General features: G+C 30.7%; 3 protein-coding genes and 1 non-coding gene across 4 annotated transcripts; 1 reads left to right on the top strand and 3 right to left on the bottom strand.

The window, feature by feature from the left end:
* Positions 1-5,818: 5,818 nt before the first annotated feature.
* LOC107032157 (abscisic acid receptor PYL4) lies at positions 5,819-7,073 on the bottom strand. The gene has a single exon (XM_015233736.2). It carries the CDS (start codon positions 6,884-6,886, stop codon positions 6,245-6,247), a length of 642 nt encoding a protein of 213 aa, XP_015089222.1. The 5' UTR covers positions 6,887-7,073; the 3' UTR covers positions 5,819-6,244.
* Positions 7,074-11,203: 4,130 nt separating this feature from the next.
* LOC107032191 (uncharacterized protein At5g01610) lies at positions 11,204-15,316 on the top strand. Its single transcript, XM_015233777.2, has 3 exons — positions 11,204-11,517; positions 13,940-13,994; positions 14,776-15,316. Exons 1-3 carry the CDS (start codon positions 11,431-11,433, stop codon positions 15,144-15,146), a joined length of 513 nt encoding a protein of 170 aa, XP_015089263.1. The 5' UTR covers positions 11,204-11,430; the 3' UTR covers positions 15,147-15,316.
* A 9-nt stretch (positions 15,317-15,325) lies between these two features.
* TRNAG-GCC lies at positions 15,326-15,396 on the bottom strand. Its single transcript has one exon. It is a non-coding gene; the product is annotated as a tRNA-Gly (tRNA).
* Positions 15,397-17,351: 1,955 nt separating this feature from the next.
* LOC107032005 (BAG family molecular chaperone regulator 4-like) lies at positions 17,352-22,328 on the bottom strand. The gene is made up of 4 exons (XM_015233553.2): positions 22,001-22,328; positions 20,410-20,666; positions 20,181-20,327; positions 17,352-18,359 (listed from the first exon to the last, which is right to left on the bottom strand). The coding sequence occupies exons 1-4, from the start codon at positions 22,179-22,181 to the stop codon at positions 17,574-17,576; spliced, it is 1,371 nt and encodes a 456-aa protein (XP_015089039.1). The 5' UTR covers positions 22,182-22,328; the 3' UTR covers positions 17,352-17,573.
* Between the last annotated feature and the right edge of the window lie 2,990 nt (positions 22,329-25,318).

Raw genomic sequence — 25,318 nt, 5'->3', positions numbered from 1 at the left:
TGTGAATTTGATTAAAAAGTAGTAACATTAACACCATCTAATATTGTTTTGTCTATACTTATGATAATATTTTAAAATTATAATTTATAATTTAATTTAATAATTCTAAAAATAATATAATTTTTTTAAAAAATAAATTGACCCGGCAAGCCTGTAGCCCACGTACTTGTGGATTGGGTCAGCCGTTTTCTGGCCCACACCAAAAATAGGCTAGCCCGGCCTGACCTGTAAAATATCGAAGCCTGTATGAATTAGCTCGGATGGGGTGGGCTAGGCCATATTGACAACTCTAGTTGAAATGCTCGAAAAATAAGGAAATAGCATTTTCTGGTATTCTTTTTGCTTTTGTAATTGAAAAATAGCACTATTCTAGTGACGTATTTGATATAAAAGAAATTTTAAAAAAAAGTTATTTACTCTTTTTTTTTTATAAATAAGCAAAAAAAGTATTATTGTAAAACCACACGTATATAATCTAAATAATTATTGTGGAAGATGGGAGTGGGGAATAGAGGTGTCGGGTGGTAGCAATGGGGCTATGGTGATGAGATGAAGATAATGCTATCTATTTAGATCGAAATCGAGATCTTGGCATACATATAAGATGCATAAGTCTTGTACCACATAATTTTAGAAAGATATGAATCACTTAAACGAACTATGAACGAAGCCTCATGACTTGTATGTATAGACCCATAAGTCTGATGCGTTTGAAGTGTTGTATAATATTTTTCTTTCCTATGTGGATAAATAAAGAAAATTCATAAATTACCGTCCAATTTAGACCAGTCTATCATACTCATAAGCTCATTATTATGATGCATATGTATGCAGTGGCGTAGCAGAAATATTATTAAGGGTATCCAAACTTTTATTAGTATTTTTTTAAAAAATAAAACGATAATTTAAACTATCAAAACAAATAATCAAGTTAAGCAATATTTAGAGAAGTCGAACTTTTTTTTCGAAAAAATAATTAATGTGGAGGGGGTTTGACCTTGGGTCTTTGAAGGAGTTTATGACACAATCAACCAACACAGTCAAAAATAATTAAAGAAAAATGAAACACCCTGCGGGCAAATTGTAAGGATGCAACAGCTATTGCCAACTCCACTTCGTCTTACCTAGTCATTTTAGTGGATCCAACTTTTATATACCAATATTAAATCAAAATGAACGTGTATATATAGCGTTTTTTTTCGAAGAAGGATATCCAATTGGACACCCTTAAGCCTACTTGGCTCCGCCCTCGTATGTATGATCTCTTTAAATTTTAGAGATAAATAGAGAGAGAATATGAAGAATTTTTTTTCTGCAAAATTTTCACACTTAATAGCGCGCTAAAGATTGTAATTTTTGCTTAGTTTCTTCTTCTATTATGTTGATTTTTGGGTAAATTGTCCCTCTCATATTTATCTTAAATTGAGAACCACTAACTTATAGAGGTGGATTTGGAGTCATGTAACGTCAAATTTTATTTTATGAACAATAGTTATGTTTTGGTGATTTTGTTTCTTTTTTTTCTAATTTTTGATGTTACTTATATATATGGCTACTCGATGTATTACACTTTCGAAGAACGTTTTATAACTTTTGTTGATATATTATAGAGGAGTTTTATTCTCGTGAATCTTTTCTCTTCACACTAAAAAGGCTTCCACACAAATATGGTGTTGATCGAATAAATTATTTTTATCTTAATTATATTCATTTTAGTTGATACAACTTGTCATAAAGGTGACTTTTTCTTCTTCTAATAATAATAATAATAATGTATCTATGCATAGATACACTTGATACATTAATGCATATTTGATGTCGTTTTATTTGATGAACGTATTAATGCATGCGTATTTGAGATCAAACTGTGCATGTTTCTATGTTGTTAAATTGATATTAGATACAATAGATCAAAATTGATATTAAATACAATAGATGAAATTGATTTTTATTATGAAATTACTGATAATTGTGAAATTGAGATTAGATGATGAAATTGATATCGAATGCAAACGCACTTATAATTGTAAAATTAATATTGTATTCACGAATACAGTCATAAAAATTGATTTAAGCTCATGTATATATAATCATATAGATATTTTTAAAATGAATATTGGATACATAGATACGCTTTGTAGAATTTGATACGAGCTCATGCATATAAAGTCAGATGCATGTGCTTTCATATTCTACTGGGACACAAATACATAAAGAGAATTGTGAAATATAAATATAAATATAAATTAGGGGCGGCTTAATGTACTTGGGGGTTTAAAGCAAAATTTAATTTGAGCCTTAAAATATAAATAAACTTCATATACATATTTATTCAAAAATAATAGTTTCTTACACTATTTAGAAGAAAAATATTAGTGTGTAATATTGTTTTTTCAGTTATTGATTTTAGGTACGACTTTATCAATTCAACATTGGAAAACATCTTTTCACTAAGGCAATTATTAATTATATGAATTGTTAACATAATTTTATAAGAAATAAATTGACAAATATTAAATAAAGATAAGAGTTTAGAACCATAAAATCTGATTTAAGAAGTTGATAACTTGATATACACCATTTTAATATGCCTGTTGTAATGTTTAAAACTGAAATTTAAAAAGAAATAAAAACAAATTAGTAATTCACTTTATTCAACACTTTTCATCATTAATTCTTATTTTTAACAAAGTATAAAAAATGTTAAAGTGGATAAAATAATATGTTTTTTATCATAATTAATCAAATTTTTTCTACAAAAGTTTAACACATAATTTATTCGTAATGATAATTCGAGGCCTCCAAAATTTGGGGCCTAAGGCATAAGCCTTATTATATAAAGGCAAAAGTCGCCCCTAATATAAATAAGGAGAGCAACGGAAGAGTGAGAAAGATAGTATATCTGTACGTACAAATCACTCATTGAATACAATATATCCAGATCGAATCGAATATAATATATAACATAAATAAAAAATCTTATTCTGATCAAAAAAAAATTCCGAACCTTAATTACTTGTACAAACACCCACTTTTTTCATTACTCGCTAGCATGAAAAATCATTAGCTAATAATTTACGCAAAGTTATTGTCTGCAACTTAAGATTAATAATATTGTTAGTTTTTGAATCCCATCCCAATAATTTGTAATTTCATTTAACTAAGAGCCTGTTTGGCTCAGCTTAAAAGCTGGTCAAACTGACTTAAAAGCTGATTTTTGACTTATTTAGCTGTTTGACAATACTCAAAATAACTTATTTTAAGTTAAAAAAACTTATTTTAAGCCAAAAGTTAAAAGCTGGGGTAGGGGTGCTTTTTTTTTTTTTAGCTTATAAGCTGTTTTAAGTTGACCACATTTTTTATCTTTTTGCCCTTAATATTTTTATACAATCTCCAAATTACCCACATAACCCTAACATCTCTTTCTTCCATTTTTCCCTTTTCACGTTTGGCATAGCAACTTCAGCACTTTTATCCAAACACATAACTGCTTATTTTAAAAATAAGTTTCAGCACTTTCAAAAGTACTTTTTTAAAGCTGCTTTTATTAAGCCCATCCAAACGGGCCCTAACACTATTAAAATTACTTTTTTTACACTAAAATATATTCCCATGAATATCTTATAGTAATGTTTTTGATTAAGAAGTTTGTCATTATTTTTGAAAATCTATTTTTGATTATGCATTTTCTTATTAAGTTGGTTTTGATAATTCGATGGAAATACATATAAGATTTATATTCTATAACAAAAATCTCTCACTGATTTTTCGTGAAAAAAACTTTTATTTCTAATAACGTTGTAATTTCATATGAAAAGGAAATCAAATGCAATTACACTAGGTGTAGATGGTCCATCTTTGATTATTCCTTGGTGTATATATGAACCAAAAATAGAGAAGGGAAGCTATATGATTAAGCTGCATTTGCCTATAATAAGTTAATATTTCTCTGTGTACTTTTAGTTGTCATAATTTTTTTTAGAGTCAAATGATAATAATTTTGATTAATATTACGATATATTTTTTATATCAAAATAAATAAGTTCAGATCAATTATACATAAGAATTATCATTTAATTATAATTAAGTGATAATAATATATATTTTTGACTCAAATTGTTTTATTTAAATACAAATTAGGTAATTAGCATAGTTATTGGTATGTCGATACTATTATCAGTATAGTTTTAGTTTCATAATCCCTTTTAATAGATCTCTAAAGAAATAAATAATAAAATAGGGACAGTTGCTAAATAATAAGATAACACTTTCTCTACTAATTTTTTCATATATATGACTTGAAATCTCTCATCAAGTATGAAAAAAATAATACATACCATGCGACTATAACATTTAAATATTACGAAAGTCTTGTTCGTTATACTAAACATAGTTATTCAATAAACTTGTTCAGTTTAAATAATAAAGAGAAAATTTATTTTTTAGTATCTATTTTACCCTTGCTATCAATTACATTTTTCAAAGCATTAAATTCAATTTTCAAAAGAATAATATAGTAACATAACACCTATTATTTATTGTTTTTTTAGATGTGTGTCAAATTAACCGTAAATAACTATTATTGAACAGAAAAATACAGAAAAGTGATCTAATTTAATCTTAAGTCAAAGTAAACACAGTAAATTTGTTGTTGAAATAAATTAAGCTTTCGATATCTTCTTTCATGCATTTTAATGTAAATTTTGAAGCAAAATTAAATTTTATATAAATTTTAACTTTATTATAAGAGTTCGATTACCTATCTTATAATTTACTGACCCCCCAAAGTACCCACTTGCAACTTTGTAGATTGATGAAATAGGAACTAAAAATAAGTAGACAAGAATCACGAGGATCATTAAAGTCTCTATTAAATATAATACCCACTTTGCAATTTGTAGCCACAAATTCCTTCTAATAATATATTCAATGCCAAAACCCAACAATACAGCTGAGGTGAGAAACAACAAACCCTCTTGCAACTTGCATATATAAATTATTCAAATATGTGCAACTTGCATTTATAAATTATTCAAATATTTGCAACTTGCTAGTATTATTTATTTATTTTATGATATAGATAGATAAGCTAATTGGTTTCTTTTTTAAATAAATAAATAAATTAACTAAAGTCATCTTCCAACTTGCAGAGTATCTTGTTTGGTTCTACACCATGTTCTGTTCTCTTCTTTTTTAAAATAAATAAATACATAATGTAAACACACTTTTCAAAAGGGAAAAAAATAGCCATTACCTTATTAGTTGTGATTCTTTTTTAAACCTCACAATCACTATAGCTTCGGCTTTTCAGGTGAGCATTCAGTCATGAACACTTTATGCGTTTGAGTAAATCCATTATTATATAATAGCTTGTAAATCACACGAGATGTAAATCACACTAGCAAATTTTATGTGATAGATTCGACTTAAAAGCATTGAGGGGTAATCAATTATAATTACCCTCCAGACCAATTGAGTCATTCCAAAGTAGTATTTTCGTACAGTATTAGTTACCTATTTTTCCTGAATCGATAAATACTTACTAATTTAAATTAAAATTGGAAGGGTGTAATGTACTACGTACATTTAATTTTGTCTTAGTTTAGATACCCATGTGATTACTTAATTTAATCTAATTGCTTTTAGTAATTATAAATGATCAAGTTTAGCTAGCTAGTAACCATTGGGTGTATTCAAGAGTCGGCTAATTCATGCATGTGCACTTTAAACTTAATCGTTGCTTATAAATCAAATTATTTCATTGCGATTAAGCTATGTATATTTAATATATTTACTTCTAAAAACAAAACAAATCAAATTATCATATTAAAATTAAGATATCTGAATCTGTCTCATATCATGATAACGAAATCGATAAAGAAAATAATATAGACAAAATTATAGAGTATGAAATTAGTTAAGCAAAGTACAAAGATTAATTTGATCAAGAACTTATCTTCAACAAGGGATGACAAGGAGATTAACACACACCTAATAAAGGTGCAACGAAACAATCATGCATCGCATATGATATCATCAGATCATCACCACAAGCATCATCGATTAGTTGTCTTCATTAATTCCGATCCGCAACCAATTCGAACTCTTCAAAATATGAATATATACGTATTAAATACTTCAAAAATATATATTTTTGAAATTTTCAATACGAATATAATTGAAAAGTGAAGCGTTAGAGCAACTTGATCGATCCAAAATACATATTCAAAATTCACGAAGATTTTCATCTGGCTGAATTCTGCGCGATCTGAGATAACGATTGAAGGTTGCATTTCACGATTGTATCCACAAAAACGCACGTCTCTTCTCTAGTATTACCAGGCGGTACATCAACGACGTACGATTCCACAACGATCGTCTCCGCCGCCGCTTCATTGCCGGAGCTCGGTTCCGTGTGAAGCGTAGTCACAGATCGGTAATTCGCTAACCTGTGGTCCCCACCGACAACGCTAAAACTGATGACGTGGCGTTCGTCGTCGAGGATCTCTAGCCTCTCCGTGCTACTAGCAGCAGGGAGACCGGAAATCACACGGACTTCCCGTAAAGTACCGACGTCACCATCGCCAACAACAACATGACAGCTTTTAACAAAATGCTTATACGCCTGCGGATTGTCAAATCGGCGGACCACCGACCATACGGTGGAGACAGGAGCTGAGATCCGCTGGATCACGGCGGAGCAGCACTGGTCAGGACTTACAGTGTGAGTATGGTACCGGGAAACAGAATCAGGTACTTCCGTCGAACAGGGAATCGGCATGCGTCTCTGTAACTGATGATGAGATTGCTTGTAAGCAAAATCATGAGTATTGTTAGAGCTAATTCGTTGGAGTAAAACAGATGAATCTGAAGAACTTGGAGGCATTTTTGTTGCTTATTTGAAAATTGAGAGAAAATGAAAAAGTGGTGATGATTTCTTCTCTCTTGGGTTCTTATTGGTGTGATTAAGTTGTATATATATATACAGTGTAGAAAATAGAGCTAATTAAGAAATAGTTGGTTGAAGTTGAGAAAAAGTAATTTAAAAAAAAAAAGAGATGGGGGTTCACCCTTCACGTGAGGTTGACAAAATAGTGGGGCTAGTGGGAGCCAAAAAAATGAGATCAAGTTGGTGCATAAAAAAGAGGGCTAAAGGGGTACAGGATAAGATATTGCACCCAGGTGGGTAACGATAAAGTCCGATGTAATGAGCTCGATTAAAAGGTAAGAGATTAATCTTAAATTAAGGTAAAATATAATATATTTTTTATTTTATTTTATGTTTATATCGTTCAATAATAATTATGCATAAATAGATATTTAAATTTATATAAAATTTAACAAATCAATATATAATTCATACGTGATATAATACATGTAGTATATTAATAAAACACAAATTATACGTGATATAATACATATAGTACACCAGTAAAATACAAATTATATGAAGATATCACATAAGATGTGTGTTTAATTGTTCAATTTTATACTATTATGTGTATTCAGAGATGAAAAGCATAAACATGAGCGAGTCATTTAATATTGTTTCAACTTGTTTATATCTCTTCTCCACTCATCCTTTCCTTCTTTGTTCTTATTCTTTCTTTATTTTATTTGTGTATAAAATTCTTTTTAATTCTAGAGTTAATAAAATATTTTTAAATTTTTATGATACATTTTTTTAAAAAAATATTTTAAAAAGAATGATATATATTATTATAATAAGGACAATGACAAATCAAGTGTTCTATGCCCACCAAAGTCAGGCTCTTCTGTTTTACCGCAGAGATTTGGGGAACCAATCATCTCCCTCAATTCTATATTTCTAAGGTTTAAATAATTTATACGGATAGGCGGAGTTAAAATATAAAGTTTATAAATTTAAAATTTTTAATTATTTTAAATAATTAATTTTAATTAAGTAATTTATATGTTGTTAATAAATTTTGTAAAGATAAAATTAGAATCGAATAGACCTGCAAACTCTATATTAGCTCTCTCCAATTGTTCGTATAAACTTTTCCCTACTATTTATTACGATCATTTATATTTTGTCTCAAAAGTTATGAGTTTAATTAAATCCATAATAATAATAATAAGTTTACCTTTGAACCCCACAATACACTCTTTAGATAGACCACTTTTTGTTGTTTTATTGTGTAAACTACCATTGGAATTACCTTATGATATCCACTCATATGGTATCTCTCTTGAGATATTCCAATTGAGTTGGCCACTTTTCTCTAACCTCAACTAGTCTAATATTATATAGGACACACACTTGTGGATGAGTAATTCTATCTCTACTCTCAACTCTCTTGTATATAACATTCTTAGGTCATGTACTTATCTTTGGTACTTATCATTTTGAAGTTTTCGAAATTTACTGAGTTAGATTTGATTAATTTAATTCATCTGATATAAATGATCAACTAGTTAAGATATCTATTCTTAATAGAGATCTTATAATATTTTCATCCTCATTGGTATATATATATTTTGTTGTACACTTAAAATTATATCATGTAACAAAGGTAAAAAATATTGAATATAAGATAACGATAACCCCTTGATAGGAGGGGTTCGAAAGTTGTATTAGGTCATCAGTTTGGATGATTGAATCTCAAGTCTAACGTTTTAAATTGCGTTAAATAAAATTTTAATTCTATCATATATATATATAGGCAATTGAATGAACAGATTATATTGTTTTTTGTATCACGAAATCCCCTAATAAAGGGATTGCAGTCCTTTCTGTTTTATGATTATATGGAACATCTATAAGGAAGTATATAAAAAAATAGATTATCCCGCTACGATAAAATTCAATAATATTAACGATACATATAACCTAAGCTCAATAAATTAATGCTAAGAGAAGGTGGGAAATGACATACTAACAATATCTACCCTATGAAATTCCTGGGGTGATGTTTTGGCCACCACTCAACAAACTCAAATATTTTTATTAGCAATAGGCAATTTTTTTTTAACAAAAATAATAATATTATTTAGCTATTGACTCAATTATTTTTTCTAAAATATGAATAGCTTATGTTTTCCAATAGTTGGTGACATCCAATCTAGGCGCATTAACATTATCAATTCTTACTTCCATCTAATATAAAATGATAAATAAAATATATGGGCATGTCATTGATATATATTTTGTTGGTGAATACCTCAAGTGGAGGAAAAAAAATAAATTAAATTCCAAATGGGAGTTTTATAATAGTTGGAGGATAAAGTTTTTTTTTTTTTTTTTTTTTAATTTCACATGGTTCCTTCTAAAGTCTTCTATACTTTCAGTTTCCTTTTTTCCGCACTTATTGATAAGCATTTTAAGTAGATAAGATAATTAATAAATGAAATGAAATTATTATCGTTATTGTTATTGTTTTAGTTTTACAATCGATATTTTCATATTTTATATGAAAATATGAAGGAGATAAAAAAAAAGTATGTTAGTGAAATAAAAGGTGATAAAAAAACATGCACTAAAAGCCATTAAATGGACTTAAAAATAGAACCAACAAATAAAAGGTGATAAAAAAAATGCGCTTAAATCAATTGAATGAACTTAAAAATACAACCAACTTGAGCTGGTTCTCCACTAATAAAAGATCATTACATTATAATTTTATTGGAATTTTATATTATCGTGGTAATTTATTTTGACATAATATAAAAATGTCTTTAAATTTGGATTTAATTGATATCTGTACTCTTCAATTTTGAGCGTGCACAAGTGGGTACATAAATTTATATAAAATTGAAAAAATAAACATGTTCGTCCGACGTGACGTCCTACATAACACCTGATGTATCTACTTGTTTATTTTATAAATTTAAGTGTCTATTTGTGCACGCCCAAAATTGAAGGGCATAGATTTTTGCTAACACCAAGTTAAAAGATATATTTAGATATTATATCATTTTTTTCTCATATTATAAGATAATTATATTCCAACTATACGACTATTTGCTTTTCGTATATATGTAGAGGCAATATGACGGTATGCGTTGGGACAGTTGTAGAAAAATACAAAGACAAATTTGTAATGAGAATACAATAAAGAAATGTTTGAAAATTATTGTATAATAATTAATACAATAATTAGAATAACATATAATTGATATAATGTAATTAAAATGAAATTTTTAGCTTCATGTTTGATTGAACAATTATAATTTTATCATTTAATATTCTTATACTTTTGTAATAACCACCCATTTTTTGCCTCACTTCAAAATTAGAGAGTATAATCCTTCCCTCAATCACACCTGATTCTATACTAATAAAGTAATTATTACCAAATAATTACACCTAAATTTGGAACCTATTCCAAACAAGCCCTAAATAAGAAGTCACATTACTTTTAAAAAAATTAAATATGTTTTCTTTGACATTTTCAAAAAGAAAAGTCGGTATGTATTAATTTTTTTGGACTAAAGATGGTCAAATATGATGAAGTTAGACTATAGGAGTACTTTCCCCTAATCTGAAGTTTGGTAGTTATATAGAATCTCAACTAATTCAAATTACCATATTGCAATATCTATTTCTGATGTTAGTGCTCTTATCGAAATATGTTTAGATAGGCTTTTTTGATAATTTTTCGTTTCATTAATCATATGTGTTTGATGGTGATGGATAACAAGAATCACGTGTAATTTTCTTTATAGCCCACTTTGACTTAAGTTATGTTCATTCGAATCACTTTTTCGAAAAATTAATATCATTTATACAAAATAAAAATTACTCATAGTGAAAGTTTACTTTGACCATTCTCCATAGAAAATTGAAATCCTCAAATGATTTTTGTGAACCCATTTACACCATTTGCCTATTATTACTGCGTATATTAAATTCAGATTTATATGAGGTGATTAAGTGGTCATACTTTATATCAATATGGTACCTTTATAAATAGCAACTTATACGTTATAGTTGATATTTTGTCGTAGATATCTGATTTTTCACTCACATGTACTCAAATTTGATATATAAAAATCGATTTTCAATTGTTTTTAATTAACAAAGAAACTAGTAGTAGACGCAAATGACATTAACCTCTAATAACATGCCTGCATCATTATCGAGAAAGTGATAACTATTTCTTCATGTGTCGCCCTTATTTACAAAGTTATCTTTATTGATAAATTTATACATAAAATTTAAAACGAAAAACTCGAACTAAATTTAGTCGGCTTTAATATAAAAATTGTAACGGTAGGAAAGAAAAAAAGACAAGTCGTCTGCGCGTCCTTTGGGTCAGTGTTGAAAAGTTGGCAAAGGAATTTCTTCCTCCGTCTCTCTTACAGCTGAGCTACCGGAGAGAAGAACAATTCGACGACGACGGAGAAGTGTTTACTCTCAGCTGGTTTTGTGTGTGTATACATCGGAATTCAGTTGAAACTTATTAAATGGATCAGATATTGAACAAGGTAGGTTCCTATTGGATTGGTCAAAAAGCCAACAAGGAGATCAATTCCGTCGGCGATGACATTAATGTAAGCCCTAAACTCTGTTTTCTTTCAATTTTTCGTCATTTACAGTCCTTAATTTCATTTCTGTAGTTGATGGATTCTTGGGCATTACTAGGGTTTACACTGATCCTAATTATGTGCTTAAAATTATGTTTTGAGGAATTCAATTGATTGAGTTAATCTGATGATCTTATTTATTGCCTAATTAGAAGTTTAGTCTTCTTAATTTTGAAATTTCCGTTCTAATTATGTACTTTAATTACGTTTTGAGGAATTCAATTGATTGAGTTACTATTAATGTTTTGTCTATACTGATGATCTTAGTATTGCCTAATTAGAAGTTTAGCATTCTTAAATTTGAAATTTTGTGGAATATAATTGTATTCACGTGTATAGTAAGTATATCCGCGTATACAATATCTCTGTTTAACTGTATACCGTGCATATCTACTTTAAAATTCTATATGATCACTTGTCTGCAAGACAAAGTGAGAGAATTGATTCGATCATTCAAGTCGATTGAGATTACTTTTGAATTTGGACTCTATTTGCAATCATTTAGCTGCTGATATTTCCAAAGGGAATGGCTCACTTTTTGTGATTGACCTCACACATAGACACATTCTGTTATCGACTTAACATACCAGTGAAATAAGCTTCTTGTTTTCTTCATTAAATTCATAGTTGCATTTCGACAAAATATACCTACTGAAATGTCATATTCAATTGATTGAGTTACTATTAATGTTTTGTCTATACTGATGATCTTAGTATTGCCTAATTAGAAGTTTAGCATTCTTAAATTTGAAATTTTGTGGAATATAATTGTATTCACGTGTATAGTAAGTATATCCGCGTATACAATATCTCTGTTTAACTGTATACCGTGCATATCTACTTTAAAATTCTATATGATCACTTGTCTGCAAGACAAAGTGAGAGAATTGATTCGATCATTCAAGTCGATTGAGATTACTTTTGAATTTGGACTCTATTTGCAATCATTTAGCTGCTGATATTTCCAAAGGGAATGGCTCACTTTTTGTGATTGACCTCACACATAGACACATTCTGTTATCGACTTAACATACCAGTGAAATAAGCTTCTTGTTTTCTTCATTAAATTCATAGTTGCATTTCGACAAAATATACCTACTGAAATGTCATGTTCAGTAGACCTTGCAATGGCCTTTGACTTTTCCTACAAATCCGATGTTGAGTAAGAATGAGAAAGCTCATGTCTGTTTCGGAATTTGGCAAAAGAATAACTGATAAATAAAGAAGAAAGCTCATGACTCATACTGATCAGCTTCCTTAGTGATTAACAAGAGAATAAGCATCCTCAAGAAAATGAATCAATGGTATTCTGTATGACTAAATAAAGAATACGATATGAAAGATTCTTCGGGTATAAGGTTTGAGAATGCGAATGCTTAAAAATATATATTTAAATTACTCATACCATCCTGCTAAGCAGCTTAACCTGCTTTTCCTTTTCAAGAACAAGATGTCTGAGGAAATGACTCTCTCCCTGTAGTGGGGATGTTACATCGTGGAGTAGTCTACTAAGATCTCATTATTCTCAAAGTCGAGCAGAAGAACAGTCTGACTAACTTTTATTAAGTCTTTTGACCTCCTTTATGTTAGTATTTTGCGTATCAAATTTGAGCCAATAGTCTTCTTTCGCATGCCATTGTTTTTGTTTATTTTCCTCAAAAATTTCCGTGGGGGTAGTGATTCGTATCTTTGCTACAGTCCTCACTTGTTTTAGGGCAGACACAGATTTATTGTAGTGGTTGGACATAAATTTTGTTGTTATGTGTCTTTTCTTTTCATTATTGCACTTTTGGATTTTAAAGCACAATAATTTCTTATGTGAAGGGTAGAAACATGATGTGTCTATTCTCCTTTATTAATAAAATAAGTGCACAGCACAACCAACACCCTGCATGCCAGATCCGAGCCTTGAACAAATCCTGACATTCCATAAATCCCAAAGGCTGAAGCTACTATTGAATAGGAACTTCACGTTTCCTGAAAATCTAAGTATAGTGCTACGTTATGCTTTTCTTCTCCTTTTTAGTGTATATAATGTTGCAGAGTACTAAGAACAGAAACACATAATTATACACTCCACTTTCAAGCTCTTACCCTCGTGAGATTTTTAATCGTAATTGATGTGATAAATTAAAAGTTTAAAACAAGTCTCCATTTTATTAAAATCTGGATGGAATTTCAATCTGCTATGATGTGTGAGCTGAAACTATTTGTGAAATGCCTACCCTAAAGCAAATAAATATGTTCACTAATTTGGAATTTGCTCGGAGAGACCATTTGGTTATTTTGATTGATTTTGTCCCGTCTTGAGATCACTTATCTGCATGGAACTTCCTCTCTTTTTCGTCATCTTCTTACTTGTCTGACACTTTCCCGTTTTAAAAATTAGTCCTTGCAAAGCAGTATCGAAGGAGGAAGCAGATGGCTGGTGAACAAGATTAAAGGTTAGTCTTCCTCATTACTCTTTTTATTAGGTTCCACATTTTATCTTTCCATACTGCCCCATTCTTGTAGCTAGCTTAAAGTACCTTTGGACCAACAACTGTGTGTTCCAATAATTCTATTCTTTCATCAAATATGAGCTCTTACACTTATTACTTACTCGATCATTAACTACTTTCAAGAAAAGGTTATACTTGAAGCTTGTGAAACATTAGCCCTCTTGCCACCCTTGCTCTAGTTATAAAGGTTTGGCTGGCACCAATACAGGGAAATAAAATGCTGACCTTTTTCTGTCTGGCGAGTCTCATGATGTATAGGATAGTGGTTTGTAGTCAGACTGTAAACTAGCTAGTGATAACCATGTTAAATGTCGAATGAAACATCACTCTCTTCTTGTTGTGTTTTTTGGGTATATTTCCAGAAAAATAATCCATTTTTGAAAGAAAAGAGGCTAAAGCTGAAATGCTGGATAGTTTGAATAATTTAAATAATATATCCAAAAATGTTTGCTTTCTTGTAATGGTAAATACTAAATACTCTAAACAATTTTTCATAGCGATTGAAGACCATTGATGATTCATTTTGTTGAGTTATTGGTTTTCATATATAAATGCTCATGACAAGTCACGACCTTTCCTCGATCATTCTTTGTTATGAAAAATGGTGTTCATCATATAAGTATGCTCATTAATACAAGTCACGATCTTTCTTCGGTCATTCCTTGTATTCTTATGCCAAAATATTCAGGAGCTTTCTCATCCTTGCTTTGCACTGGATTTGTAGGGAAAATGCAAAAGCCATTACCAGAACTGCTGAAGGAACATGACATTCCAGTAGGCATTTTCCCTCGTGATGCCACCAACTATGAGTTTAACGAAGAAACCAGGAAGCTCACTGTCTTTATTCCTTCAATATGTGAGGTTGGTTACAGAGATTCATCTGTATTACGCTTCTCTACCGCGGTTACTGGATACTTGGAGAAAGGAAAGCTAGCTGACATTGAGGGAATAAAAACAAAGGTAATGATCTGGGTAAAAGTTACTGCCATTTCATCTGAAAAATCAAAGCTTTATGTCACGGCTGGGTTGAAGAAATCCCGCAGTAGAGAGGCTTATGAGGTGTTGAGAGATGGATTTACTGTAGATAAATTCTAGTGGTGATATCAACTCGCGATGAACGATAAGATTGATAGTTAATAAATACTACTATTTATAAGTTTGATTAAAACTGTGATGCAAGTTTGGTTTGAAATTGTAATGTTGATTGCACTTGTGAAATATTAACTTTGTAATTAATTAGATTTATGTAATTTTTTTTAAAAATATATAATATATGCACCAGCCGGGAATCGAACCCGGGTCTGTACCGTGGCAGGGTACTATTCTACCACTAGACCACTGGTGCTGTTGTATATGATAGTGGAGACATAATTTAATAAACAATACTTTAAAATCATTGAGTACAATAGAAGAAAATGACTTTTTCTTATTTCTTACTCCTCCGTCCCATTTCATGTGACAATATTTGATCGCGCACGGAGTTTAAGAAAAAAATAAAGATTTTAAAATGTTTATTAAATTGACCTTTAAAAGTTGACTCGCTTTTCTCTCTGCTCATAAATGTATTTGAGTACTATTTTTAAAAATTATGTGGGACCAACAAGAGTAAAAAAGAAATTATACCTTTAAATACTTACCATATAAAGAGAAAGTCAAGATTAAAGTATTTGAGCGCTCATAACTTAGAACTCGTCGTTGAATATAATATTGAAATGTTAATTTGAAACCCATTGAAAATGAAATCACAATCATTAGTTGCTAGAATTATATTAGTTCATTGGTCGAAAAATCACAAGCATCAAGATAACAAAAAATCAAAACCAAGATAAATGAAACCATCGAAACAGATCTAAAGCAGGTTCAATTGAACTATATAATACAGATAGAAAAAAGAGATATACAATTAGAATACAATAATCATTCTAAATCCAACGTACAATTCCAAATATACATTTATAATATGACTTAAAATCTGAAAAAAATTATGGCTCCGCGATATCGCGATACAATGGCTTAATTGTCATGGGAGTGGAAAAATAATTAGGTGATTGAACAATTTGGTCTGATGGAGTACATGAAGAATTCCTTAAACAATGTTTCATACACAAGAAGAAAATCAAAGTGACTATAAAAAGAGTAAAAAGAAGTACAAGTACCAGCAACATAATTTCTCCACTTAGAGCAAAATTATGATCCTTAGTTGATAGAGTAATTGGATCATCACCTTTTTGGTAAAATTCATTTGGAGCCATGGAGGGTACTATGGTTTTCATCAAAGTAGACATAAAGAAAGAAAGTTCTAACAAAAATATAGTATATGGTATGGTGTATTATTTATTTTATTTTAATTTGTAAATGTTTGATAGGGTACGAAATTTAATTGATAGTTTTTTGGCATGTTATAATGTATGGTAGTCCCACTTTTAAATTGTCCATTTTCATGATATTTATCTCATTTGGACTGGAATTAACTTGAGATTTTTGAAAATGAATAATATGGTACAATATGGACCATATATTATATCAAAACGTGAAAATGATTGCAACAAGTAAGGGGACAAGATACTAGAAGATGTCAATGTCACTAACTTTGGGCCAAAGTGAGAGAGACGGATTCAGAATATTTTTAAGATATTAGCTTTGAATACGTCATATATTTTAATAATTATTAGCTCAAAATTTAGCTTCTCTACTTCCATTATAAGGGTTGTGCACGCTCTATCTTTCTCACTGCATATGTTGTTGTAGTAGCACAAAATTAACTTGAATTCCATGTAAAAGAAAGACAAAATAGATCTTGAATTCGAACCCCGAATATAGAATCACCTTCAATATGTGACGCACCTAACACCATTAAAAGTAAAACTCTCCGTCATAAATCTGAATTAGTCGTTCTCAAAAGCAGGTACCGTGTGGGAACCAAAAAAAAATAATTGAGGTCTATAAGACAGGCGCAAATAGGTCCGGAAATTGAAAGTAACAAGTGAACCATCATCGATTTGTTTGATTTTGAGCTTCATAAATACTAATAACTAGAAAGTACAAAGAGACAAATCTAAGGATAAATTACATTTTTTTTTTAATTTAATCGTCCTGTATCAGAAATTACTGCCTGACCAATCCAAATTCGCGCCTGGTGGGGCCACAAAGGAGATATATAAAACACTCCAAGTGCTAATTTTACATGCCCTAACATAGTTCAACCCGTCAATTTAACACCCCTAGATTGTCATCCCATGATCGGGAGTGACCTTGAGGGTGAATATGGGATTTTATTCACGTTGTTTCGAAATAAAAGAATTATGCACTAAACTTTGGTTTAATCTTATACAACACACAGAAGTAACTTACCAACATGATTTCATTAAACCTCTATGTTTGACTGATCATGAACTTACATCCACCAAAAATATTTTACTGTAACGACATCATAGATGACAAAATAATAGTGGTCAGTAGTGCCTAATAACTGGCATTTTCTGTTTCTTCAAAAATCATAAAATGGAAACGTATACAGCTACTCTATTCGAATTGTTCCCAATCCTCAGTCACTATAGTAGTGGGCGGTCTAAGAGGTGGGGCGGTTTGGCTTCCAACCCCAAGAACAGGTCTAGGAGATGGGACGTTCATGCTTCCAACCCCAAGTACAAGTGTAGGAGTAGGAGGTGGTGGGGTGTTCAGTCCTCCAACCCCAAACACAGTTATAGAAGGAGGTGAGGCATTCATGCTTCCAACTCCAAGCACGGGTGTAGGAGGTGGTGGGGTGTTCAGTCCTCCAACCCCAAACGCAGGTCTAGGCGGAGTTGAGGCGTTCATGCTTCCAACTCCAAGCACAGGTGTAGGAGGTGGTGGGGTGTTGAGTCCTCCAACCCCAAACGGAGGTCTAGGAGGAGGTGAGGTGTTCATGCTTCCAACTCCAGGCACAGCTGTAGGAGGTGGTGGGGTTTTCAGTCCTCCAAACCCAAACGGAGGTCTAAGAGGAGGTGAGGCGTTCATGCTTCCAACTCCAGGCACAGGTGTAGGAGGTGGTGGGGTGTTGAGTCCTCCAACCCCAAACGCAGGTCTAGGAGGAGGTGAGGCGTTCATGCTTCCAACCCCAAGCACAGGTCTAGGAGGAGATGGAGTGTTTATGCTTCCAACCTCAAGCACAGGTCTAGGTGGTGGTGGGGCATTCAGGCTTCCAACCCCCGAATCAAATGTCTCCCATTGAGTAGTCACTGACACGGCATTACTGTTGTTGATAAAGGGATTGGAATTTCTTGCTTTTACTGCATCCAATGTCTCTACTAAGTTTTGGACACGACGAACCTGAAAAGGGGAGAAAAAACTTGACATTATAGTGCACTGATCATCAATATGTTCAATCATGCAAAAAAAACAATAGGGCATAAGCAGCAGTTTTCCTCTAGAAGCAAGTATTGAATGCAGCAGTTATTAACACTCCGTTTTTCTAATCATATTCACAACAGATATCTCAAATATGACGTAAAAGTTTCTGAACATCAAAAGATCAATGTAGAAGATTATGAAGACAGCGAAAATTACCATTTTACAGTTAGTTTAGACCGTTAATAATTGATAGAAATACATTAGTTAAGCAATTCAAATCGGTTAGCCAAGGAAGTTGACAATGTATGAGAACAAGAGGCTACTGAGATTAAATAAATAAACATCAAGGAATAAGATAAATTGTGATCTGTTTCCAGCGAAGTGATAGTTCAAGTCAGAAATTGAGGAACTTAAGTAGCAGGGGGGTGGGGGGATGATGAGTCATTATAGACATAGCTATGAATGTTCATGGTTCAATTTGGTTTGCTTTTTACCTAAAAAGAAATCAAAACCACTATATCTTTTTATTAACAAATACAAAAACCAAAGAGAGTTGATTATTTTCATTTCAGTTTTATTAGTTTTTTTATTTCTTTAGATGACATACAAATTTAACTCATTCTGGGGTCATTTGATTTGAAAACAAATTATCGTAGGATTATTTCATATTGATTGTGTTGTTAGTTGTAATCAAAATGATATGGCATAATTTCTTATTAACCGTGTTTTTTACTGAAGAAGACCCTCATCATCTATTCACCTTCACTTTAACCAAAGCTTGTGACATTTTTTTTTAAATAACTATGGTATTCGGACCAACTTGAGCACACCTTGACTAATTCCACATGTTACCTGCTAATTCCCAGCAGCACAGGTACTGGTACTTGGTAAAATTTGTCTACCAAGGCTTAAACAAATGGGATGAAATCACCTCATGTTTTTTCTCTCAGCTGAGATTGAACTTGAAACCTCATAGTTCTCAACCCATTTCATCGACCAGTAACCACACCCTTAGGTAACATTTCTCATTTTCTTTTAGAAGTTAAGCTTGTCCTCTTGATTACCAAAAAGAATAAAATTCTGAAATAATTGACTCAAAAGGAAAGTTTCATCATCCACTCAGCCTCTCTTTAAGCCAAAGCTTGTTATCTTGATTACCAATAAGAATAACAATTTTTATTTTAAATTTATACAATACCGTAACGAGATGAACTTAAATTGCAGAGACATGGACAGTGATAATTCATACAGCTGGCCTCAACTAGCTATGTTGTGTATAAAATAATTTAGATCAGGCTTAATACGAACAAAATGGAGTTCTTAGTGTCAAAATGAATGTAACTATTTTCAAGATTTAAATGTACAACTTATGTTTGGGCAGACATCCAAGCTATGTAACAGAGTTATGTTAAAAAAAAAGGAAGAATAATCCAATCTCATGCAATTAACTATAAAGCAACATTCGGCATTAGTGAAAATATACTATAAAAAGGGCATAATCTACCAGAAAGAACAGCTAAGGGAATTATCCATACAGCCTCGAATATCCAAACTTTGAGGGCATGACATTTTATCTATCTTATGTGGTTTTCTACACATGATTAGCAAAGCTATTCAGTTATTTTTACACAAATGTTAAGTCATCAGAATTGAAACCAAGTGCCTACCTAGGTGAAGGACATCAAATACACTTCAAATTCTAGTTAGTCGCATATTGCAACAGTTGAAAATTAAGTTAGGATAAACTAAATAATTATTATTTAACAAGTAGGAAAAAATTTCATTGTCTAGGAAACACACCTCCGATTTTCTTTGTACTCTTCCTTCTCCTGCAGCCTCAATGCCGTCCAATTTCAGTAGCTGTCTCATCAGCATTTCTGTCAAATGGATAATATCCTTGTCCTCAACATTAGTACCACCAAACACAACTGCTTGTACGGCAGAGACCTGTTGTAATGAAGACCAAAGTAAGACTTCAAATTAAGAGATGATGGTGTCATCAGCCACCTTACAACAAAAGGAAATCCACCTGCTCTGAGAGCTTATCCACTTCGGTTCTCACTTCAGCAACAGCTTCGGCTCCTCTTGATATTTCAGTGGTAACCCTAACCTCTTCAGGAATTTTTTCCTCAACCGTTTCTTCCTCCATAACTAACACTTTGGAATTGTCTTTCACACCAACCAAGTGCAGATATTCATGATCTTCTTTTTCTTTTCCCCGGAATAGAACTTTTTGCAGCTTAGGCTCCAAACCGATTATTGAGGAAAGGATACTTTTTACTTCACCTATATCCAAATTTGATTGGCATTAAATGCTTAGAACAGCTCAAGCATAGCAGGAGAGTATTGTGGACAATTTATAACATCCATGTATAAATAAAGACGATGCAAAAGTACATTAACATCAACGAATTTTAGTAAATCCACTAATAAACTGTTACTTCTACTAAAACTATAAAAGCTATTACATTTACTAAATTGATTTGATTTGAGTTAATAAAATCTCACACACTGAAACACCGCATAGATCACAGGTAACAATGTCATAATCATTGCTTTCGAGGACTATAAGCGCTTTCAATTATTGTGATAAAAAAGAAAATGGTCAGAGCTTAAGAAGGCATTGTGGTATTGTTGGTTATCATTGTAAACACGTCTCATCCTAAAATGTGGATAGCTAACATTCCATTTCCTCCTATTCAAATTACAAATCTACCTTGCCAGTATATAAGTAGCAACTAGCAAGTGGTGCAACAACATTGCGGCATCAAAGTGGATGAAGCTCGAATGAATCCTGGGAGGCAATTCGAATTCCAAAAAAGTAAGAAAATCCAGTAGACTTCTTTCAACCTATCTAAGCCTTAGCCCTTGGTGGGAGGATGCAGGTCCCAATGAAATAGTTGAGATGGGTGCAAGTTCAGCTTGACATCATCATTTATTAAGAAATTGAAAGAAAAGGCGGCAAAATAACATTTTTTAGAAACATTATCCACTGTACTGAGAAACCATGTTCACATCCTACCAGGAGTGGAGCCATCATTGTGGTTACTATCAAATTTCTGTTAAATGCTTCTCAAATCGAGAGTGCTTCCATTAAATAGAAAATATACAGAGTACATCCCAAAAGATCCGTCATTCCTATCCATAATAATCCTTTACTCTGTCCCTCCAAATCTGCTATTCTATCACAAAATTACTTTCTTTGATTACTACAACAAATCTCTATAATTACACTTATATACATCACTATATAGTTACATTAACATACACAATTGAACACTATTAATTCGTGATGTGTGAGCAATTCACCATGCAGAACTCAATACTTTTGACTATAATATATACAATTATCGCTATTAATTCATGATGTGTGAGCGCTATCCATCATGCTAACAGTTACGGCTTTGGCATAACTCATTAGTGTTGGCTAAAAACTAAATAAATTAACTTTAACATGTATAATTAGGATCCGTGCTAGTACCAAGCAACATACAATAAATAAACTCAAAAAAGCAGATTCTATACAGAATCCACACCAAACTGGACAATCCCTATCCTTTCGACCACGAAATATAACCAAAAAAATTGCTGAAAATTACTAAATGAGGGGAGAATATTACCAAAAGTGAGTTCAGGTGGCACAGGAAGGTCAAATTCTTGAGAAGCATACGAGACCTTGATGATTATAGTGGGATTAGCGGCAGCATCGTTTTCTCTCTTCTGAACAAGCATGCCGCTCGGTCTAATTTCCCAAGCAGCTTCATCGCCGCTACTGATACTGCTATTGATTGAATCTTTCATCCCCAAAATCTCCAATGGGAGATGGATTATCGATCTTCAACAACAGAGATTGATACCAGTAACAATTTGAAGATTATTTGAGAAAGAGAGACGACAAAGGGGAAGTACAAGAGACCTAGGGAACTGTGCTAAGTACGGATAAAGAAAAAAAGAATTAAGTTAGGCTATGGGATATCTATTGTATTGTATTATATCGTTATTATACTTACTATGTTTGTTTTGATTATTAATTAAAATGTATTGTATTATATTGTTAAATTTAATTATTATGTAATAATAAAAATTTCTATTTTATGGAACAATCAATTTGGTGTGTTTTCATTGTTAGTTAATTTTTTTTTTTAATTATATATTTATATACATTTCAAAATACTATTTTACCCTTTATCTTAATTATTTGAATCTAGTCAAACCTTCTAACCTAAAATAATTAGGATATTTTAGTAAATTTATAAATTACAATACAGTACGATACGATCAAACCAAACAATTAAAATGTTATGAAACAACAACAAACAATACAGTCTAGCCAAACATTATATCTACCATACAATACAGTATAATAGAGTACAATACAACAATACATTATGAAACAATAGGTAACAATGATCCAAACAAAGAATAATGAGGGATTATAACTAAAATCAACAATGGTTGTAGGCGGATTTAGCATACGATTTGATTTATTTAGTTTATTTAAATTGATAAGAAGTTTATTCAGATTAGTTGAGATAAAGTTAAGTTTTATTTTAACATATATAATTTGAATTTTTAAATTATATTTTTTATTTAAAAACATAATTTTTTTATTAATTATTACGCTATTTAAATTATTAAAATTTTCTGTACAATCTTACTAAATAAATAAAAATATAACAAAAATGTTACAATATTTATTTATTGAACTTTAGTTCAATAAAAAAGGGTAAAACTAAGACCTGAATTATAATGTATTTGGTACTTAGCTACTGTAGTTTTCTTGCTATTCCATCACTAATTATTTAATTGCTAACCTAATTCATAGCTAATTCATCAATGAATAGAATTAATAATCGATTTAATTATTTAGCTATTAAAATCTATTTATTGCTTTTTTTTTTTTTAGTAAAGCACATAGTTTAAACAATTTCCTTTGTATGAAAGTTAAAAAAATTGTATCTCAAAGACCAATATTTATCTATCAACGAAAATAACAATTTTATAAGTAATTACTAAAAAGACATGTGATGGATATGAGATATCTTCTGTAAATAAATATCTATGTTGGTGTGACTAATGATTAATGATTCTATTAATTATAATTGGTTTAAAGTAGGGGTATATAATTGAGTTATTTTAAATTTTTTAAATATTAAATCAATTTATTTGTGTTGAATTTTTAAATTTATAAATTAAATTAATAAAAAAACTCATATTTTTCAACCTAACAGGTTTTTAGGTTATTTGAGATTTTCGGATTTTTTTTGATAAAGTGTTCATACAAATATATACTAATTAACTTATGGTTCAAATATTTTCTTAGTCCTGCATTTCTTAAGAAAATAACACAATTTTTGAGATAAGTGGACATTAAAATATTCAATAAAAAGTAATATTGAAATAACATGAAATAAATATTGCAAATTAAGAAGTCATAAAAAGAAAATGATTAAACGATTATAATTTAAAAGTACTAAATCATGCTAAAATAAGTCTATAAGTATTTGAATACATGATTAGACATTATATTAGGTTATGTATTTTAAGGGCCCGTTTGGTCATGCGATATGATATCGCGATATGAAACGTAATATGGTATCATAAGATAAAACTAAAGTTTCGTTTGGACATGCGATATGAAATTTTTATGTTATATATTTTCTCATAAACATAAGAATCTAATAAGTTGTAAAACTATTAAAATAGCCTCTATTGTTTATTCAATCTTACCGAATAAATTAAAAAAAATTATAAAATCACATAATAAATTATAACAAAGATATTGCTTTCCCACTTAAGTAATTGTTTTATCAAACTTTAATTCAATAAAGAAAATTAATCATAATTTGTAGTGAGATGGTCTTTAATACAATCCTCCCACATAATAATGACAATTTTCTCAAGTTGAACTTGCATTTTTTTATTATGTGAGGGAGAGGACGAACTAACATTATTGCTTTGAGTCATTTTTTTGTTAATATTATCCGCAACTATATTTCATGATCATAGACCATAAATGTTTCATTACTCCTTTTCGCAAATAATTATGTTACACCGGCGCAAATTATGACAATTTTCACTTGTGTGTCAATATCGTAATGGTTCACACCTTGTTTCATTGCTTTGAATCTATTTTTGCAAACTCCAAAAGTCCATGTGATTGTTTTAATAAAATATAAACTTGTAGATTAATTTTTATGTTTAAAAAATCTTAAATCATGATATGAATTCAACGTGAAATCGCATGTTCATATCGTGATATGACATCGCATGATCAAACATCTACTAAATGTCTAAATCAATGTAAAGTAAAAAAATAAATATTCAAAATTATTGTCATTAAGAGTTGATTTAATTGTGTTGTTAGCATTGGTATTAAGTTGAGTTTTATTAGAGTTACTAATATTTATCGATTATAATCTCTATTTAACAATTCAAAATTGTACATATAAGAACCAAGAATAGGTTGTTTCAAAGCTTAATAAGAAATACTAAAAATGTTGTCAAGCTGGAAGTGGTTGGTATCATCATATAGACATTCATCAACCAAAATCAATCCAAGCTTTAACAGGATGTGGGCAACAGGGAAAAAGAGGGAATCAACAGTAACAGATACCCTCGGCAAAGTTGCCATTGAAACTACAAATTTCTAGAGAAACAATTGGTAAGATCTGCGTGCAATCCACCATGCGGCAGCAAAGACTTCAATATTTGAAAAAAAAAATGTAGGCATGCTAGAGGATCAATTGATGCAAAACTACAAGTAGGCATCAACCAAAACTAATCCAAGCTTGTCCAATTACAATATTGGCAACAGGGAAAAAGAGGAAAATCTATAATTAAAGATCACCTCGGCAAAGTTGCCCGACTGTTTCTGATAAACTCTCAACTCAATCTAAATCATTTTTATATACATGAAAAACACAGATTAGATCGCA

The sequence above is a fragment of the Solanum pennellii genome, chromosome 10 (genome assembly GCF_001406875.1).
Source record: "Solanum pennellii chromosome 10, SPENNV200".
Taxonomy (NCBI): Eukaryota; Viridiplantae; Streptophyta; class Magnoliopsida; order Solanales; family Solanaceae; genus Solanum; species Solanum pennellii.
This window is presented reverse-complemented; position numbering and strand designations above follow the sequence as displayed.

Excerpts from the sequence above, each read along its gene's own strand:
- LOC107032157 (XM_015233736.2), bottom strand. The coding sequence starts at position 6,886 with ATGCCTCCAAGTTCTTCAGATTCATCTGTTTTACTCCAACGAATTAGC.
- LOC107032191 (XM_015233777.2), top strand. The coding sequence starts at position 11,431 with ATGGATCAGATATTGAACAAGGTAGGTTCCTATTGGATTGGTCAAAAA. Across the intron at positions 11,518-13,939 it reads CCGTCGGCGATGACATTAAT|TCCTTGCAAAGCAGTATCGA; the intron begins GTAAGCCCTAAA and ends TTTAAAAATTAG. Across the intron at positions 13,995-14,775 it reads GCTGGTGAACAAGATTAAAG|GGAAAATGCAAAAGCCATTA; the intron begins GTTAGTCTTCCT and ends CTGGATTTGTAG.
- LOC107032005 (XM_015233553.2), bottom strand. The coding sequence starts at position 22,181 with ATGAAAGATTCAATCAATAGCAGTATCAGTAGCGGCGATGAAGCTGCT. Across the intron at positions 20,667-22,000 it reads GCCACCTGAACTCACTTTTG|GTGAAGTAAAAAGTATCCTT; the intron begins GTAATATTCTCC and ends ATTTGGATATAG. Across the intron at positions 20,328-20,409 it reads TGGATAAGCTCTCAGAGCAG|GTCTCTGCCGTACAAGCAGT; the intron begins GTGGATTTCCTT and ends TCATTACAACAG.